The 21,324-nt window shown below is 44.6% G+C and overlaps 1 protein-coding gene and 1 long non-coding RNA gene across 7 annotated transcripts in view; one reads left to right on the forward strand and one right to left on the reverse strand.

The window, feature by feature from the left end:
• The window catches only part of LOC310684850, a 231,750-nt gene that overhangs the window by 171,942 nt on the left and 38,484 nt on the right, over positions 1–21,324 (reverse strand). The gene's annotated exons all lie outside the window — the stretch shown is intronic.
• RPS6KA1 (ribosomal protein S6 kinase A1) overlaps positions 1–21,324 on the forward strand; it is a 111,260-nt gene that overhangs the window by 63,573 nt on the left and 26,363 nt on the right. For 3 of the 6 annotated variants that reach the window (XM_083455080.1, XM_083455079.1, XM_083455084.1), the window contains 2 exons: positions 14,208–14,261; positions 19,644–19,760. In XM_083455080.1, the coding sequence (XP_083311206.1) occupies positions 14,208–14,261; positions 19,644–19,760 (171 nt within the window). Of the gene's footprint in view, positions 1–2,995; positions 3,085–9,492; positions 9,621–14,207; positions 14,262–15,686; positions 15,973–19,643; positions 19,761–21,324 lie in introns of those variants that run through there. The other 3 variants (XM_083455082.1, XM_083455083.1, XM_083455081.1) reach the window with 3 other exon arrangements.

Consider the following 21,324-nt stretch of genomic DNA (forward strand, 5'->3'; position numbering starts at 1 on the left):
AAAAAAAAAGAAGAAAAAAGAGGAAAATCCAGGTGACATTGCTGTCCAGTTGTTGCATTCTGGTATTTCCTGTGTTTTGTCCTTCCATCTCTTAAGATTATTCTTAGTACATATTAATTGATTTATACCCCACCTTTTCCCCTGACAGGGCTCAAGGCAACTTACAAATAAAACAAGAATGGCTAAATACATGGGTGGAAGGGCAATCATAAAAAAGCAACCACCTGCTTTATGGTATATTTAAGGGCAATTACTGCCAGCCTTTTGCACAACTGACTGGACTGGCAAAGCCTAATTCACTCCAGCATTTTCTGGTTGCAGCACTGCTTTTTACCTGTCCAGAATTCATAGGACTCTTGTTAAAAGTTAAAAAGCAGAGGTAGGGAACATTTTTTCAGCCTGAGGGCTCCATTTGCTCATGGGAAAACCTGCCTGTGATAGGCAGCACCAGACGCAGAACTGTGGGGAGCAATAGGTGTGTCTCCTACCATTGTAGAATTGGCTACACCCCAGCCATGCAAAAGTGAATTGTTTCTGGTCCCTCTTTCTCTTTCTCTTTCTCTTTCTCTTTCTCTCTCCCTTGCACATGGACATACACACTCCCTTTCCTCCAGCCAGGCAAATAAGAAGCATCAGAGTTCAAGGACACATTCCAGCCAAGCATTCCAGCCACTCAGGAGTGGACCAATGAGGGGTGTTCCCTGGGGAGACTACCAAAGGCTGGACAGAGAGAGCTGGAGGCTGCATTTGGCCCCCAGTCCTGCAGTTGACCATAACTGCTTAAAGGAAGCGGGAGGTTCAGTTCAGCCCACTTCCATTTCCAGTCCATGAACAGAGTGTTTACCTGCATTGGTCTCTGGCACCTCTCCTATCATACGTTTTGCGGTACAGTCCCTTTCCCCCCACCACTTCTTTTTTCAACAGCTACCTCTTACCTTTTGTCAACTTTTACTTCTTGCACTGAAGTGCAAGTGTGCAGAAAAGAAAAAAGACAAGTAAATGTTCAAACTCTTTTCTTTGGGACGGATATTGTTGGAGCATTGATGGTACCACCCACTTTTCCCTCTGGTGTTGGGGTGGCCTCTGCAGGACTGTAATGGGCATTAATTCAAGCATATTGTGTAACCAAAATGAAAGACCATCTTTTTGGGGAGTGCAGTGTAGACCAGCGTGTTAACCGCTCCTAAAATCCACACTTTTCACGAAGCTGACTTAGTCAACCTATCTCTTTTGTGCTTCCTGTGAGTGTCAGATTACTCCTTTTCTCACTGCTGCTGCTATCTCTGGCTTCTGTCCTTTCAACGTCAAGCATCCATGGCTGTTTAAACAAGGAATAATGGAGGACTGTTGGGACTTGCATTGGAAATAGTTGACCCTATTTCCCCTACCCCCCCCCCACAACCTGCCTTTGTTCCACAGAGTTATCATGCCCCCTTGAGGCTTGTGCAGTTAGTACAACTTGCATGGAAAGCACACGGGGAATTTGTTTGTTGTTTGCTGGGATCCTAACCTACAGAGAAGCCATTGCTCACAAGTGGGGAACTTGTGGTCCTCCAGATCTCATTAGGCTCCAGCTCCCTTCAACCCCAGCCGGCATGGCCAGTCATTGAGCATGATGGGAGCTGTAGTCCAACAACATCTGGAGGACCAAAGGTCCCCCCCCCGCCCTGATCTGAATGTAAACTCATGTTTCTAGGCATAGGAAAGCATCTGTCCTTGACAGTTTTTGAGCATTGCTTGGAAATATAGGAATCTCTCATATACCACTTCAGACCATTTGTCCATATTGTCTACATTGATCGGCAGTGACTCCTCAGGGTCTCAGGCAAAGGGTCTTTCCTAGAACCTGCTTACCTGATCTTTCTGTGTTGGGGATTGAACTTCAGGTTGGGGATATGAACAGCAGGTGTTTTGCCTCTGATATGTGGCCCCCATGATTCAGTAGGGCAGCCCCACGGGCAAGATGCTGCTGCTTCCTGTCGGCTCTCCTTGCAGGAGGTACGTGAGCACTGTGTTTGTAACTCTTAGTGCCCAAAAGTGCCAGAGTCAGTCCCAGCAAATGGGAAGTGCAAATGCAAATTATGTGTCTCTTGTTGCAGGAGGCACAAGGAATTTTACAACTCTGAGAACTCATTCCGCATTAAACCACAAAAGCACTTTGCTTAATCCTACCAGCAAGTACAGACACTGGCCTGAGCTGTACATGCAGGTAAATGAGGTGGGACTGAGGTGATAGAATGGGCTGCACCACTTCAGCTTGTAGCTTCTAAGGTGGGTTCCCGCGAATACCCTTTCTTTAAAAACAAAACAAACAAACAAACAAACAAAACTTTACTGAAAATAGAAAAGCAGCACAATAGGGAGGAAAAAGAGCTGGGATGAATTTCCACTTAAAGGGGAGCATGTGCAAATATGACCACCCCACTACAGTGTGAAGTGGTACAGTCTATTCTGCCACCTTATTCTGTTGCATATAAAATGAAGTTGGCTGAGGTTTCTGACCTTTCTTCTTTTCTTTTCTTTTTTTGCACACGCTAGAAATACACCAGAGGTGTGGAATGTGAAGGAGTCTGGAATCTAAATGTTTAAAATGAAACAGAAGAGCAAGAGTGTGGTTGAGGCAGAGGGCTTCTTATTTCCTGCTGCAGTTATTTGCTAACCTGAAACTCAGTCTTGTGGCTTTACCATCCCTTAACTTACTGGATTAGTCTCCTGCGGGTGTGGGGGGGGGAGGACTCACAAACCCCATTCCTATGCCATACAGCAGAAAATTAAGCTTCGGGATTTGCTCACATGAGATGTAGTGATAGCCACCAGCTTGGTTGGCTTTAAACAGGGTTTAGATAATTTCATGAAAGATAAGACTATCATGGTGGCTAGTCATTATGGCTATGTCCTACCTCCAGCGTCAGAGGCAGCCTACCTCTGAACAGAGATTGCTGGGGAGCACCAGCAGGAAGTGTGCTAATGTGCTTATGTCCTGCTTGCAGGTTTCTCATAGGACATGAGCACATTAGCTTGCAGGGAGACAAGCACTTGCTGGAGCCAGAGGCAATGACAGGCAGAGCCACCCGCGGACTGGTTGTAAGTAGGCATGCAGTTGATAGAACAGTGCCCCATTTGCCCTAATGGTCCAGCTTCTGCTTGTGTGTTACTATAGATCATGGAGGTTAACAGCCAAATTTAGGAGGAGGAAGGGACAAATTTAATGTGTCTTTTTAAAAACCCTGCCTTTGTCAGTTAACTTGGGGCTCACGGCGAAAGACCCAGCGCACTTCCATGGAACGTACCCCTGTTTTCCCTTAGCTCGGGTCGGCAACTTCCACCCAACTTCCATCCAAATGATTTTCTCATTTTTATGAGGCATCCACACACTGCCAAATTCCTCTTTAGCAACTGGCAGTGTCTATTTGCAGCCTCCTGGACTTCACACCTTCCGGAAGAGGGTTTCCTTCCTGTGACAACTTTATCTTCCTTGTAATGAGAGATTGAGACATAAATAACCACCTTTTGTTCATTTGTGAACCTGTGTTGTGTGGTTGTCTGTAGGACAGCTTTACTGTTGGGTAAAACAATTCAAACCCTCTCCTCTCCACACCCACCCAGCCCATTCATGGCCAGAGTTTTGACTTTATCTAAGGCAGAGATGGGGAAGCTGTGGCCCTCCAGATGTTGTTGGACTCCCAACTCCCATCAGCCCCATCCAACTCCATCTAAAGAGACTCCACTCCTCATCCCTGCTGAAAGAGCTTGAGATTAAGAGATTGCCTTGCCCATTTTGTATCTCTTCTTGTCCAACCAGTGTTAGTGTAAGAAGAGGTGGGGAAGAGGTCTGGCCCACAGACCCCTTTAATGGAACATGTCACCTGCCCCATACCTGATGCTCCCTGCAGTGAGCAGTTAAAGGAGCCCACGATGCTCTGCCTGCTCATGGGCACGCGGGGAGAGCCCTGGGGGCTGTCTCAGATGGAGAGGGGGAACTTTCCCTATCCCCAACTGAGCTGTGCAAACAAGCTGCCTTGTCCCAACCTGCAAACACCTGGGGGAAACTGCCTCAGCTCTCAAGGTGAGAGCTGGGGCAGTTTCACCCAGTGTCTCGCAGGCAGGGGCCAATGCATCTTGTTTTTTCAACATTGTGGTATGTCACCAAACCACAGTGTTTGGCTTGCGATACACCGCGATGTTGAAAAGCTATTATCGCCCTTCCCTAGTAGATGGTCCCTCCCACCTGTCAAAGTTGACCTGCCACAGTGGTGAAGAGTGAACGATGTCGCCCACCGGGCCAAAAAGCCACCCAGCTGCAATAATTTTCTACACCTTTCTTTATTAATAAGCGATTTAGGTAAGTGATCATGGCAGGTGTTTAAATATTTACTTGTACATGCAATACAAAATAAATTAGGCGTAAGTAGGGTACTTCAATCTCTGGTTTCTTTTGTAGTTTAAAAAGAAAGAAAGAAAGAAAGAAAGAAAGAGAGAAAGAAAGAAAGAAAGAAAGAAAGAAAGAAAGAAAGAAAGAAAGAAATCTAGGTTGTACTAACACACACTTCTCCAAAAATAGAAATAAAAGGCTTTAAATGTGCAGAGGGTGTGAGAATCTGAGGCGAATTTTTAAATTCAGATTCTTCAACACAGCTTTCTAAGGCGTCTCCCAAACTGGTTACCTATCCTGGCTTTTGCCACCACCCCAACCTCTCTGGGTTATTTCCTTGGGTGGTTTTTTTTCTTCTATTATTCTTTCAGGCTACTTATTTAGAAACTCTGTTCCGGGGAACCTTGAGATTTCTTGGTGCCTTATCAACCGTTTCCTCTTCGGTCAAAATGTTTAAATAACAGTGGGCAACATTCCCTGAAAGAGAACTTGTTTATCTCTGCTGATCTTCCTCTGCAGTGCTCTGATGCCAGAGACCTGTTTTGAGGGATGTGCTCAGTGCACTGAGCATGAGGGGACAATGAAATTTTGGCCAAAGAACTGTTTTGCTCCAGTGTACTCCTCTAAGCCTTTTTCTGAGGAACCCCAGTATGTTGCAATAACTGACGGTGTTCTCTGAAGGTTGAAAGTTTGAAAGCTACCGCTGTGAACTGTGCCAAGTGTGCTGGTTGCGCCTAAACACAGCTCTTATCATTTTCCAGAAGAAAATGGTGTCAGCACAAGTCTGTGCGTGCAACACTTGCTTATGTACACAGTAAAAGTGTATCAAAGCACGCAAGGGAGCCAGATGTGTGTGTCCGCTGCGTGTAAGCATTTTCTCACAAGTTCTTAAGTTCTCCTTCAATCTTTTATTGACCTTTCACAATACAGCAGTAATTCTGTCTCACTGAGCAGTTTCATATTGTCTGGAGACTTGCCTTGCCCACCTATCCCCTAAATATGAAATGATAATTGTCCAAATTGTTTACAAATGAGATGTCACATTTTTGCTCGCTCCCCACGTTTTAATGGCTATAACTCTGAATGCAGCTCTGGGTTCAGCTTCATGCTATTCATTCTCCAGGACTGTGAGCCATAAAAATGCCTGTGTAGGGAACAGTAGGGTGTGCCTGGAGTAACTGTGCATGTTTGGCTCTTGTGGCTTCCCTACATGTGCCTGCATGCACACACATGTCTATCTCTACACATCAGTGTTTGGCATAGCCACATATTGAGGCTGTAGTGGCCAACCTCTTCCCAGAACCTAGGAGGAAGTAGCCTCTGCACACATAAGAAGGTGGAAGTGCATCTCTGACTATCCACAGCAAGGCTTACATTCTCCATACTGGGAATGCATACTTTGCCATCCATGTTACAAAACAGCAGTGGGGGGTGGGGCTCTGGCTCAAAGGCTGCCTGTGGCCCTTGGTCTAATTTTCATGTGGGTGGGAGGAGCCTGGGCCCCTGGCCAGAGCCACCTGTTTCTCCCCCAGCAGCCCACTGGACAGAATGCAAAAAAAGGAGTTGTTGTTGGAGAGTGAGTGAAGGGGGCAGGCAGAAGCTTCCTGGTGCAAAGTCTTCCTTCTGAAATGCTTGGTTGCTGCTGCCAGTTAGTGCAGACAGTACTGATCTACATGGACCCAAAGGTCTGACCTTGTATGTCCTGTGCAGACATTTTGCAGGCATTTTGTGGGGAAGGACTGTAGCTCAATGACAAAACACATGCTTTGCATGCTAAAGTTTTTAGGTACATTTGTTTAAAACACCCTGGAGAATACAATATTGTACGTCTAGCCTGAATACGGGTGCCAGGGGAATCTCCTTGGGGAGGGCATTCCATAACCAGGATCCTGTGGTGTCATTCTGTGATTTCTAGATGTCAAGGAAGCCCTAAGAGGCCTTGGCAAATGTGAGCATGTTGGTATTGAAGAAGGCACTCCATTTGGGTTAACACCACAATGAGACCAACATTTATTTGATTCTATTATTTGTGTGTGTTATGATCTGCACGTGCAGGCTTTTTATATATAGCCTTCAGAGTGAGGCCAGAAGCCCACTTCTAGTGCATAGTGCAAGAGACAGCTGCTGTTTTGGAACAGCTTTTATCACACCGGCAGCTTCCTGTTTATGAAATTCTGATCCGTGCTCTGGTTGTAACCAATACTGATTTAGCCACCTTCTACAGGATGCATTTGATTTCTGTACAGGAGAATGGCTGGCTTGCCTCTCTCTCTCTTTTCCGTCTCCGCAGATCCACAACTCTGCTGGGAGATCAGAACATCTCCCAATCAACTGGTGCTTGTGTTTGTTAGCCTAGCAGCTGCTAAGGTAGCGCAAGAGCTATTTCACACAACCTGCAAAGGTGTAGCGGGTGGGAGAGGAGAGTGAATTTGGACAGAGTTTGTAACTTGCAGAGAAGCAGCCAGGCATCTGGTCTGTCTAGGGCTCAAGCCAAAATTCTTTTTCCATGCTGGTATTGTATTACTGCAGAGAGTTTATCAGTAAGCAGCAGCAAAGCAACTGCAGTCAACACACTCAAGTGGGATTTTCTGTTATACACTCGTATCAATTTCCATTCTTATACAACAATTCTTTTCTTTTGGAAAAGAAAACATATGAATAAAATTCACATACAAAAAAGCACTCAAGTGGGAGTCTAGAACATAAGAAAAAATGAAAAATTTCAAAGGATGGCTGTGTTTTGGTTTGCATATTGTTTTGACAAGTTCAAATTAGGTAAGTTTTGCCATTTAAAGCAAACTGAAAAATATATATCTTCCATTCCTACTGCTGTGTAGGTCTGCCTAGATTTGGGAATTCTGCTCTGTTGTAGCCACAGCAAAAATTAAAGTCAGGGTGACCTTTCTTCCCAATTTGTTAATCCACAACACTTTCCCTGCCTCTAGTTCCACCCATCATCCTTTCTGGCTCTGCCCAGCACCAGCACACAGCCCCTGCCCTCAACAGATTATAGACCCTCCAAGTGTCCCCAGGGACAGTCCCACTTTTACAGAAGCTGTCCTGGTTTCTGATTTGATCCTGAAATGTCCCCCTTTTCCTTAGGACGTCCCTATTTTTATCAGAGAAATATCGGAGGGTGTGGAACCCCTGAGCCATCTGAAGGTAGCCCTAAATAGGGAAGTTTTCTTAATGTTTAATGTTTTATTATGTTTTTATATATATTGGAAGCTGCCCAGAGTGGCTGGGGCAACCCAGTCAGATGGTTGGGGTATAAATAGTAACATTATTATTATGGAATAGGATGCCCCTATATTCATTGGAGAAATGTTGGAGGGTATGATATTCCCCATTAGGGCAGGGATTTGCTGGGCTCCATGTCGCAGCCAGCATGGCCAGTGGTCAGAGATGATGGGAGCTTTAGTTAAGCAACATCTGGAGGGCTACGGGTTCACTCCAACTGCTTTCAAATTCATGATGGGCATACTGCACTTGGATCCCACCCTTCCTCCTAGAAGCTCGGTCAGGTAAGAATTTGTCCTGAGTGTACCCTTCACAACAAGCTTGTGAGGTAGCTTAGGCTGGAAGAAAGTGAGCGCCCCGTGGTTGCGCCAAGGCTGAGCATCACAGCTGAATGTGAGGAGGAGATTCCAAGGCCCTATCCACTACTGTACTGTAGTGGTTTCAAAGTCTGTACCTTGAAGGAATCCTCTTCACCTTGACAAACTTCTATTCATGCTTATGATGGATTCTTTGGCTTAGAGTGCATATTAAGTCCCATGTGACCCCATACAGGCCTTTTCAAGGGATGCTAATAACTGCCTAGCACCAGATCAGACTTACTTATTCATCTAGCCCACTATGGTTCAACCCTGACTGACAGTGGCTTTCCAAGTTCTCAGGCAAAGAAAAGCATTTCCCACCACCTGCTTACTGATCCTTCTAACAGAAGGTATTAGGTATTGAACCTGAGTTTTTACACGAAGCAGATGCATGGATGAGATACCTTGCAATCACTATGAATGAACTCAGTGTTCTCTAGAATACACCCAGTGCTTCAGTGCCTTTATATTGTGGAGGAAGTTCAGTCATGGTGGGCGAGGTGTCTTTTTCGCAGAAGTGTATCTGCTGTTAACTTCTCGTTTAAGGAGCCCTTGCTAAGCTTTTGCAGAACAGAAGAGTTCCTTGGAACACATTTGAGATTCCCTGCATAGTTTGAAGTCCAGCTTCAGGGTGATTCTCCAGATGATGATCAAATCTTAACTTTCTCTAGAAAGTTCTCTGCACCCCTTGTTTGCTCCCATCTCTATATGTATATGTAACCATCCCATCTCTATGTAAGGCAGGGATGGGGAACCTGTGATACTCCAGACATTGTTAAACTTTGACTCCCATCAGCTCCAGCCAGCCTGGGCGATGGTCAGAGAAAGTAGCAGTTGTTGTGCAGCAACAACCGCACCATGTTGGCTTCCTCTGCTATGAAGTATGTCATCTGTACCTGTCTCTGATCATAATGTTATTGCAAAGAAGGCTGCTTCAGAATGGCAGTAACTTTCTGCAAATGATACATTCATTCTTTCATACACACACCTTACGATTTGGTGGTCGATATAGGGGAACTGTGTGGGAGTCGTCAGCTCTCCACATCAATTTGCGATTTTTAAAAAAAGTCCTCATGAAGATTCATCAGCAAGTCAGTTCAAACATCTCTTAATGGATACATCTTTGTGTGCAAGTTTGCCAAATATGCACATTTTTTGCATTGCAATTTCTCCTTATATTGTGCATCCTTCTGTGCAATTCTCAATAATATATGAATTCTGTATGCACAATTTACCCTAGCATATGCACTTTTTGAATGCAGAGAAGTGTTAATTTTATAGGCCAATATTTTAAAGCTGTGTTTTGGTTCACATATATTGTTTGGAAATTTGCAAATTAGGTAGATTCACATTTCTGCCTTATTCCTATCTACGAAGCACATTAGGGATCACACCCGAGGTCATTTGCCCTTTCAGTACCTTTCTGATTCATCAGCTGGGCTGCATGCTAGAAGCACTCTGTGGTTTATCTGTGGGGAAATTACACAGTTTCCTCTAGGCGGAAAGTTCCCAAATATGCCCAGATGACATAGCGCTGCTGCCCAGAGCAACCCTGCTGGCGTCCATGCTCAGGAGAAGGTGGCTAGCAGGCGATGGGAAAACAACTTCCTAGAGCTACAGAGATGATGAGGCTTCTCTTCCACACCAAGGCAAGTGTTATGATCCCTTGTGGTTGTTCGGGCTGGGCTGCGCTGGGCTGTTTACAACACAGCTGGCCCCCTGCTGGTTTGTCTGCTTGGAGCAGGGGGCAGAAGGCCTGAGAGATTACCAGGGATGTGTGATGAGAACTGAGGGCCTGTGGGCATCTTTTAAGTGTAGATTGTTGCTAGATTGTTGTAGAATTTGTTGCTAAGTTTTGGAAAGTCCAGAATTTTAGGGAGGCCCTCTAAACTAAAGGGATGGGGGACGTTGCCTTATACCAGCTGACATTGTTTTGTCCATCTAGCTACATGTTGTCTCCTCTTAGTGGCAGTGTGTGTCCAGGGTCTCTGGCAGGGAGAAGTCTTCTACCTTCGCCTGCACTTCAGGCTTTTCAAACAAATTCACTGGCCATCGCTAAGTACTTTTTGCTGCTGCTGCTGCTGTCCCAGCCACCGGATGAGGTTTGGAATATTGTTGTTGGAGTTGTGAAACTGTTTTAGTTTTTTGTAATACTGACATTTGTTTATAGTGGGTATTTTAATGGTTGCAAGCTGCTTTCAGGGACAATTTTAATTTTAAAAATGATGAGATATTTTATGCAGCCAGGATTGAACATGTCCCATCTGAATGCAGTGCTCTGCCACTCAGCCAGGTTTATTCCATTTATTATTATCATTGTTATTATTAGGAATACCTTTGTGTGAGTGAATGAGAGAGAAGAAGTGGGTATTTATAGGTGTCAGCTGGTCTAGTAGCCAGACTCAAGGGTCAGCTGCCTGGGCTGCTTCTTGTGGTGGCACCTTGACTTTTGGAAACTTCCCTTCCCAGTTGCCTGGCACCAAATTTAATTTCTCCTCAGCACTGAATAAAAGCATTTCTTTTTTGCTGGGGCTGTGGGCTTTTCGTGGCTTTTAGATCAGTCTTGCTACCTGCCTTAAGTATCTGCTTTAATAGTGCTGTCTTAAACATTGTTTTAATCTAATGAAATGATCGTTAGTTGCCTTGATTGAGGACACTGTTCTGAATGGCAGAACAAAATCATCTTAAAAGGATTTTAAGTAGGCTGTATTTGGCCTAATGGTAATTACACTGGGTGATATTGAGCTAAATCATACTCAAGAATAGATCTATTGAAATCAATAGGCTCTGGACTATTTATTCCAGTGGATCTACTCTGAGTTTGATTTAGTTGTATTTAACTCTAGGTTAGCCTTTCCCAACCTGGTGCTCTCCTGGCTTGGCACTTTAAAATGGCACCTGGCTTTGCCTGCTTAGAGCTGTCGTTCTGCAGGGTAAAGTGCCATGTATCAGGTGCCACCATGAAGATGGAGGGGATAAGTTAAGGGTGGGGAAAATTTTTGGCCCGGCAGACCAGATCTTTTACCTCTCCATCTCCACACCACAGATCAGCTATTGACACCAGGGGACTGCTAGGTAGGGGCCCCATGCACTTGTCACAGCCCAAGGGGGGAGGAGAAGGGTCTGCTGATTGGAGTACACTAAACTGAGGCCAATTCCTGTTCCTTCCTGAAATTGAATTGCACTAAAATGTAGGTGTTTAGTGGTATGGATGCACAAAATACTGCACAAGAAACAATAAAGCGTATCTTTCTTGATTTATGCAGGGTACACTTTTTTCCTTTTAGAGGGATCAATGGAAGGAGGAACATCAATCAGAAGCTGTCATTGTCGCCTCTAGCTCAGTACTGTCTGCACTGATTGGCAGCGACTATCCAGGGATTGACTCCCCCCCCCCCAATCCTGTGCTGCACCACTGAACTGCACTTACCTCTGTCTGTCAATTTGGCTCCCGTTTCCGATAAGCCTAGCATGTATTTCATAAATGAGTTGCAGGGAATTTTGCCCATACTGTTCTTCCACCTTAAAAAAAATAAATAAACCCCAAACCTAAACCATCTAAATAAGCTGTGAAGAAGCTAGTTCCTCTTTATCTTGGAATACAAATGAACATCCTGTTTCCAAAACCACCTGCAAGATACAGAAGTGGGTGAAATGGCAAGAAAAGAAGGGTGCTTCCCCTGACGGTATGCGCACACACCCACACCTTTTCTTATCTTAAAGGAAGGGGGGGTGCAGGATACGTATCTCCTGAAAGCTTCTTGAGAGCAGGGCTTTGCCTACCAGAAGAAGCACAGCAAATCAGTTAACCAGCATTGCCCAACCTAGTGCCCTCCATATGCAACTCCCATCACCCCTAGCTAGAGTGGCCACACGAGCTGGGTCTTATGGGAGTTATCCAGATCATCCGAGGGGCACCTGGTTGCCAAAGACTGTTCCCTGGGTCTGTGAGGTTGTTGCTGGCTCCTTCTGCTTCAGCCTTGGTGCTTGTCAAAATATTTGCTTGTTGGTTGTATGGAGGGAGAATTCTGCCTGTGGGGAGGGGGAGGTTAGCAGGATTTGTAGTGCTGCACAGTTTGCATTATTTGGCGGACAATGCATGTGTGGATTATCATTGGATCTAGCCTTGGTTGGTAGCATCCAGCAACTACTTGGCTAAGGCCCATCTTTGGCCTTGTGATTGCTGTTGTTTATCCCTCCCCCCCCCCCCACTAGAATCCCTTTGGATTCAAACTACACCCAGGTTTTCCTAACAGAGGCAAAGCTTTAGATCAAGGCTATTATGGTTACAACAGAAGAACTCGTTATTTGGGCTCGCACATCACAACCCCGTGAAGAAGATAGCAAGTGGTTCCTGGTGCGATGACCAAAGAGCCTTCATGACTGAGTGGGAATTGGGACCTTGATCTCCTCAGTCAGCGCCACATTATTATGCTAGTCTTAGGAATTGGAGCATGGGGAGCTGTTGAGCAATGAATTTTCAGCAAGGAACCCCCTTGAACCTGCAAGAGGCAGTTTGTGCACCTCACCACTGACACCCTTCTTGGATGGGCTCCACGCTGCGTGAGGATAGCAGCATCAGCACTGGATTAGTGTTTGCCCTTCCGTCTTCAGATTTTAAATGGTCAGATTCTTCCCGGTTACAAGTTTGCGGTTTCTCTTTTCGGCCTGGGCTCAGAGAAACCCAATTGTTCCGGAAATGGTTCCCTCTTCTTCCTGCCAGCTGTAGAGACTTTGCTGCAGATTGAGATAAGTGGAAGTAAGAACAGCTTTTGCAAGGGACTCTTTACAGTTCACGTAGAGAGTCCTGCTTGCAGGAGGCTTGCGGTTTGAGCATTTATTTGGTTCATTTCCTCTGCTGTCTTTTTGTGTTTGTTTTTAAAGTGTGTTAAAGAGCTTATCCTCATCTCTGAACATTTAAATCAGCTTGGGGGTGGGGTGGGGTCGTTACATCCAAACTTTTTCAAGAGACATGCCCTTCAGATGTGTTCCTCTTTGCACTTAAGCAGTTGTGAAGGCGGAGCATCTAGCAGATGAAGTAATTTACAAAATAAAAATGAAATTGGTTGCACGTCGTCGTCCCCCTTCCTCGCATGATGCAGGTGAAAGACAAGTGTCCTTTAAATGCCAACAGGCAGAGAGGCCCATTACCTATATGCAACATTATAATAATTACTCCACTCATCAGCATTATTTTTTAAATTTGTTTATTATGCCATCAATGCACATGGTACTTTGGAGTTACACAGGGCCAGTCTGGTGGAGTGGTGGGGTTGAGACTAGGGAGGTGAGGAGTTCAAGTCCCTTTTCAGCCATGAACCTTATTGACTGGCACCGGATCTGCTGCTGTCTGGGCTGGCCCTGCCATTTGTTAAAACGAGTCAGGAAGATGAAAGAGTCACATCCTTACTCCATTGGCAGCAGTGCCCTGCCAACCTAAGTCTGCCCATGTCAGTCCTCACCTGCTTGCCTTCTTACATGCATCCAGTTTGGGGGGTGCTCAGCTTCCTCGTCCTTAGTCTCAGTGTTTCCCCTTGTAGAACTCAATATGTAGGGGCAAAACTAGAATGAATGAATGTAAGACAGAGTTGTTCCACATGGCCTTTGGCTTGGAATCAACTTGATCCCCTTCCCCTCAATCCTTTTTCCTTTCTCCTTCTGTTACAGACTCCACTAACCGGGAAGTAGTATCTCAGGTTAAGAACTAGCTAAAGTGGTACCTCAGGTTAAGAACAGTTTCAGGTTAAGAATGGACCTCCAGAACGGATTAAGTTCTTAACCAGAGGTACCACTGTACCAAAAAGTATCCAAATTCTGCCATCGAACACAAATATGTATGTAAAACTTTTTTGTGGCATATTAGCATTGCTCACTGCCTGGTGCTTCTATGATTCAAACTGATTTTGTCACAAAGAAAAAAAGATTCACTTTCTTTCTTCCATTCTTTTTCTGCTGCTGCTGTTGCTACTACTACTATATCAATATGAACTGGGAATTTTACCAGGAAAAATTGAAACCTAAGGTTCAGTAGATAATTGTGCTATGTGTTGATGAGCATGGAAGTCACAACCTTTTGTTTGTGCTATACTTTTGACACTTTAGAGGAACAGCGTCAATTTGGCTATGTCCACAATTTGATATCCATGCTTCATATGAACATATTTAGAAAGTGTTGCTGTTGTTTCAGGTTCCATAGACCTCCTGCTCAGACACTATTTTCTCATTTTGTTTTGCAGGCAAAACGGAACACCACTTGGATAGAGAGAGACAATGTGAACACAGCAGATAAGGTAAAAACTGCATGCTTGCAGAATACCTGTTTGGGAGTGATGTCTTAATTTGTGTTCTCACCTTACTTCACAAGCAGATACTGGGAGATGGGCTGATTATTTCTGTACAAGATTTGAGTTGAGTTAATGTAAGCTGTCTTTCTCATTCTTTCCTTTTGAGGTCATACTATCTTTGGGCTTTTAACTCTGCGTGAACCGAAGTTTGGAAGTTTGAAAGGGTGGAAATAGGTTATCTAAGCAGGGAAGATAGGACGGCACTGTTAGTCACATAACAACGAATTCACCAATATCACCCAATCCCCAAAATCAAACATGGCGGACTTTTCAGTCTCTTGCAGACTGAAGGGCTACAGCTAACATCCAGACTGAAGGGTCACAGCGAACATCAGCTGCCTGTTCATATTTCCATTTTCATGAATGAAGTAGGTAGCAAAAACCAACAATTGGGGGCCGTTTTACGGTTCTGCATCTTGAAATTACAGTATTACAAATAAAGTTTTAGCCCTCAAAATTTTTTGATGTGGACCAAAACTGAGATTTTAGTAAACAATTTATTTTTGGTTTTATTATTTGTACAATCACTTTCATGCACTTAGAAAAAAACAAAAGAGAGAAAGTGGATCTCTAAATTATATCCACTACAGCATTACAGGCTAATGACTTGATAAGGTGTGTATATGTAATATCTTACAGGCGCCACATAAAACTTGTTCCGCATTGTAAGAAATTGATATTTTAGTGTGGGAGCACCTACACTCTGGAATTTTCTGCCTACTGACATCAGGCAGGTGCCTGCTAAAAATATTTTTCATTTAGGAAAGCCTATCCAGGCAAGTTGAACCTTGAGTTGTGTAAAAACTGGTTTTAGCTGATTGCTGATTTTGACTATTATTATAATGTTTTTAAAAGTTGGTTTTTTTACTCTTTTTATTGACAATTTTCATTGTTTTACTCTTTCGTAAACTACCTTGAGTGTTTTTTTAAGAATCAAGTGGCATATAATTTTTGTGAAATGAATAAATATGGATAAACAAACACAAATATAGATACACGTGTACACAGAATGAGAAAAACAACCTGACCTTTGCCTGCCTAGAATGTAGCCTACTGATAAAGGTCAGATTCCTATCAATTTTCCCACCTACTTCTGCCTCTGGGCCCACCTGCCATCACCATGTGGCCCTCCAGAAGTCTGTTCATGAAAGAAATGTGGTCCTCGTGCTGGAAAAAAGGCTCCCCACGCCCCCTGCTACAAGAATTAAAGGGAGAGGCTTCCATTTGAACAGGAAAAAGTGGAACTGGAACATGAAAGAAGCTTGAAGGTGTTTAAAGTGAACTAACCACAAGCGTTTTGGTTTGAGGGAGGGCCGGAAGTGCTGTTTTTAACCTGCTTTGCTTCTTAAGGCGGCCCTACCTCCCTGCTTCCCCTTGGCTTGGCTTTGGGTACATGTATCAGCGGCTGGTCCCCTGTGAGACCCAGAGTGCGCCCCAGCTGATGGTCTGGCTGCAGCCACCAGCCATGCTCCCTTAGGGGACCTTGGGGAGCTTGTCATGAGAGATGTGCCGCTCTCGCCAGAGTGGGACGATGAGTGTGGCTAAGGAACCCAGGCTCCCTCGCATCCTTGCCTTCCTAACGCTATGGATCAACGGGAAGCGCCGCCCCGAGCCTTGCAGCCTCCCGCTGCCTCCTGCAAGCAACCTCAGCAACCCGGTCAGTACTTTGGCTTGGCCTGGCGGACAGTCTGTTCTAGCAGTGCTTATTTGCTTTTGTAAGCCGTAGCAGCGCGGCAGCTTCATGGATGATGGCTTTTTCTTCTCCTTTGGGTGTACTCTCATCATCTGGCTGGTCCAAATGCCAGCTTGTTGGAAAAAAGCAGGTCTGGGTGTGGTTGGTGCCAGGAATGGGAACTGTACATATGAGTCCTGTTGAAGAAAGGAGGGATGCAGGAAGCTGCCTTCTACTGAGTCAGACCACTGGTCCCTCTAGCTCAGTATTGTCCACACTGACTGGCAGTGACTATACGGCATTTCAGACAGGGATCCCTCCCAACCTTATCCAGAGATGCCGTGGATTGAACCTGGGATTTTTCTCATTGCAAAGCAGATGCTATCTACCGCTACAAATGGAAATTTCGGTTCTCCATTTTGGTTCTCTCGGTTTCTTACTTTTTCCTGTCGTAAATTCAGCACTTTACATTTCTGCAGCAATTTGTTAGTTGTTGTTGTTTTTAAAAGTTTGTTCATCTTTAAAGATTCACCATTGTGTCTGTGCAACTTTCTCCTAACAAACACATATTATATGAAGTTTTGACTAATGTACAAATTTTTGCAAGCAATTTCCCCAGATATACAGCATTTTTTAAAGACTTTGGTCATTTGGAGAGCTGCATTGCAAAATTTGGAAAGATGTGGATTTCGAAGGATAGTTGCATTTCAGTTCTCGTATTGTTTTGGAAAGTGCAGATTCGATAGATTCGCCTTTGAATACAAACTGAGTCAAATGTCTCCCCATCTACCCTGAGCTGCGCAAATATAAATAATGAACAAGCCGAGGTGGAGAGCTTGTGGCCCTCCTGATGTCCCTGGACTACAGTTCCCATCATCTGCGGCTATGCTGGCTGGGGCTGTGGGAGTCTATTCTGGGTAGGACTATACTGAGTACCTTTACGTTTTTTATACTGAATAACACCCACAATTTTTCCTTTTTGTAAACAAAACATAGGAAGCTGCTTAAAGTGACTCAGATCTATGTTCCATCTAGCTCAATATTTCCCACACTGACTGGCAGTGGCTTTTCAGGGTTTCAGGACAGGGGACATTCCCAGCTCTACCTGGAGTAGCCAGAGATTGAACCTAAGACCTTCTGCGTGCGGAACGTGTGCTCTCTTCCCATGAGCTTATGGTCCTTCCCCTTAAAATAAAGTTAAGATTCTAGTCCTCATACTTCTGCATAAAGAACTGCATTAAATAGAAACATAGCCCTCTACTGAGTTAGACCATTGATCCATCTAGCTCAGTATAGACTACACTGCCAGAATCTCCCCAGAGTTTCAGATGGGAGTGTTTCCCAGCTGTGCCTTGAGAAGCTGAGGATTTAACCTGGGGTCTTTTAAATGCAATGCATGTGCTCTACCACTGAGCCATGGGCCAAGCAAATCAGTTACCATGCCATGGTTGCAGCCCTCTGTAAATGTGACATCTGAGTTTGCTTCCTCAGTCTTCTTGTTTCTGATACAAAGGCTGTCTCTTGTTTGATATTTCCGTCTCAAGACGGTGCCAGTTTCAAGCATTGGCATTTCCTCAGTCTCCCCCTGAAGTGAAGAGGAAAGTTGAGGGGGGCGGGCAAGGCTGCCAAGAGGCAGACAGACTCCTTGGGTTTTTTTTTCTTCCCCAGAACTGCTCATGTAGCTAAGCAGATGGCTTTGGGGGTGGGGGTCTGCTTCCTCCATGTGCCAGCCACACTGACTCTGTTTTGCAACAAACAAGCGTGTTTGCTGTAGGGTGGTGGGTAATTCTGGTGGCTCAAACATTCGCACTCGTTGCCACCCGCCAAAAAGCGACGGGAGTAGATGGCAAAATGTACTGCAGTGCTTAATATCGTGGGAGGGGAAGGGGGGAGAGTGCATATGTTAATTGTGGGGAAACAGCAAATGTTTGCAAGCCACCAAGCTGCTGACTTGAAAGCTTTCCTGCAGACAGAAGCATGACACTGAGGCAAAAGCCAGAGTTTGGTGGCTTCTTTAGATCAGAGACAGGGGAACTTCAAGCCCCAGGAACCAAAGATGGCCTTTCAAGCCTCTATCTGGGCCTCTGGTCTCTCCCCAGACCACAACCCCTACATAGCCATGCCCCTGACAGGCCATGTTGTGCATCCTCCTTGAGTGTTTTTGCCTAGCTGGATTGTATCCTTGGACTCCGACAATGCCTCTTCCTTGCCTGGATGGAGGTTTCCACACCTGTACACATGCATCCCTGTTCCTTCTTCCCCTTCCCTTCAATCTGACTTCTCCCAGCAGTTTCTCCAAAGCTGCTGTCTTTTGGCAGCTGCTAGGGTCCAGTGCCCTGGCAAGGTCCCTTCCAACCTGGAGCCATCCCTAGGTATCTCACAAGATAGCTGTGCATGCAACTGCTGCTGACCCTTCTCTCTCCACCCACACCATCCTTAGTGATCTGCTTAATTGATGCCAAATGTTTGGACAGCTTTACTTGGCTCCAGCAGTAAAGCTGTCCAAACATTGCCCCTCCCGAACTTGTGCCCAGATCTGCTTCCTGGAGCCAAGGCCCTCTGCTCCTGTTCACTGTAAACTGGGGCCATGCTTGGGGTGGGGCAGTGTCCATGTAATGTATGAGTTGACAGATCCCGCAGTGTCTTGACATTGTTTATGGAACACTGGATTTCTCAGGGCTGTGAGCGACTCAGACTCGTGTGCTGTCGAATCTCACTCTGCAGCTCTGCGTTTGCGTAAAGGATGTGTAGCTGGTCTCCTCAACTGCAGGAAGTGAGATAAATGCTAAGTACCACAGCCCTCCAGATGTTGTTGGACTCCAACTCCCATCAGCTCTGACAACTGGCCATGCTGACATGGGCTGATGGGAGTTGGAGTCCAACCGCACTTGGAGGCAGCTAAACAGGAGTTCCTTTCAAAGATCGCCACTCTATTGTGTTGCTGTTCACTAAAGGAATGCATGTTGCAGCTGCCAGCACCTTGTCCACCTGAATGTCTTATACATATTATAAATATAATGTGGCCTTGGCATGTCCCTTGATTATAATAGGAAAAGCCCTATACAAACACTGTAAGAGTTCATAGCACTTCATACACTTGCACTGCTTGCTGAGTGCTGGCAATTCAGTACAAATGCACAAAGATGTATTTTGTGCACAACCACCAACATCCCATGGGCTTGAGCTTGCCTGATGGGCTCAAGCATATTTTTGTGCTTGGAATCAATGGGGCAGTTAAGTAATTTTAGACTCTGAACTCAATGGTTTTACTGGGAAGGGAGAGCAGGTGCTTTTAAAGATGGTTAAGGTGTATTACTTGATTTAACTTCAACCAGCCCTGCTGTGCATTCTGCTAAATCTGCCAGGTTTCTTGGCCCAAAGTCCTGCCTTGACGGTACCTTTGCTTGGAATCAAGCAAGCAGTTAACAGACAGACTGGCCAAAGGGGCAAGGATTCTGACCCTTGACTCTCGTGCTATTCAGTGGCAGCAAAACGTAAAGAGATTCTGACACTGGTGAGAGAATTAGGCTATTTTCTGCAAGCTCAAGAGCATTGTATAATATCTGATTGTCTTATTGTTCTTTTTAAAGCAAGAGGTCTTCTGGTCTGTGGGACCAGCTAACCTTTTTTTTTTTCTTTTTCCTCTTTAATTTTAGAATGAAGGCTCTGTCCAAGAATATACCATCACATACCTTGTGAAAGAAGGGTCTGAGAAGGCTGATCCATCACAGTTTGAGCTTCTTAAAGTCCTGGGACAGGGTTCGTTTGGCAAAGTGAGTTCACCTTTTTGGTGTCTGTTAGCTGAGCTGATGAAGAGTAAAATGTGTGTCTCGTACTCTCAAGAGAACTACTACCCAGTGCATGAAAAGGATGTGTGCTCTACAGCATTGTGCAAACTTTTTTTCATACTCTGGATGAAGTAGCCTGGATGCAGCCCTTGTCCTTTTTGCAGGGAACCTAGAGTGGAGGCAGACACAAGGGCACATTTATGCACACATCCTAGCTTTTTTATTTGTTGGAAGCTCTGGCCAAGGCTTCTACTTTCCAGTTGGTCAGTAGGCACTGCCTACTCATCTGTAGATCTTTTGCCTCTATGTGGACTAGAAGCTTAGGATTTCTGGCTTCATCTGAGACAAGATCCTGTAAGTGCAGAGTCTAGTAGTGGAACAAATATGCCTGGGAGTTGCTGGCTGAAAGAATGGCTACTTCTTGAAAATACAGATATACTGGACTTAGAAGGATTCAATAATGCGTTTGGGTGGCATGCTTACTTATGGTATGACAAGGTTAAAGTTCACAGAATGTTTAAGATTCACATTGTCAGGAAAGCATTGTTTAATGTATGGATTAGATATAAGGATTTCTTCGAAAATAAGACTCCAAGGTGGTTATCTCCGATGGAAGCAAAAGCAGTCAAAAAACTCAATATGGAGGCCAATTGGCCAAAATATTGGGAGATACTAGAACAAGATGGAGACAAATTGAAACTGCAGAGTTTTGACAAATTAAAAAGTAAAGTCCGTGATTGGCTCCACTATCATCAGATAATGGAGGCATATAAATTGGATAGAAAAATTGGCTTCCAGGTGGAAAAATCAAAATTGGAAACAGAATTGCTAGAACCCAAAACTAAGGTATTGTCAAGAATGTATAATCTGCTGCTGAAATGGAATACACAGGATGAGGAAGTGAAATCAGTAATGATTAAATGGGCACAAGATGTGGGTCACAACATAATGCTAGCCGACTGGGAACGGTTATGGACCACTGGGCTAAAGTTTACGGCATGTAATGCCCTAAGAGAAAATATTATGAAAATGATATACAGATGGTACATAACACCAGTCAAACTAGCAAAAATTTATCATATGCCCGATAACAAATGTTGGAAATGTAAAGAAACTGAAGGTACCTTTTTTCATCTCTGGTGGACATGCCCAAGGATTAAGACCTTTTGGGAGATGATCTATAATGAACTGAAGAAAGTATTTAAATACACATTCCCAAAGAAACCGGAGGCCTTTCTCCTGGGCATGGTCAACCAAGAGGTACGTATGAAAGACAGGATATTTTTTATGTACGCCACAACAGCAGCAAGAATACTTATTGCAAAGTATTGGAAGACACAAGAATTACCCACGCTGGAGGAATGGCAGATGAAAGTCATGGACTATATGGAATCCGCAGAAATGACTGGCAGAATCAGAGACCAGGGTGAAGAGACGGTGGAGGAAGATTGGAAGAAATTTAAAGACTATTTACAGAAACACTACAAGATTAATGAATGTTAAAATAACATCAGATTGAATGTAGAAGGTTATTGGAGTAAAATTTTAA

The sequence above is a fragment of the Podarcis tiliguerta genome, assembly GCF_965153285.1.
Source record: "Podarcis tiliguerta genome assembly, chromosome: 8".
In the NCBI taxonomy this organism is placed as follows: domain Eukaryota; kingdom Metazoa; phylum Chordata; class Lepidosauria; order Squamata; family Lacertidae; genus Podarcis; species Podarcis tiliguerta.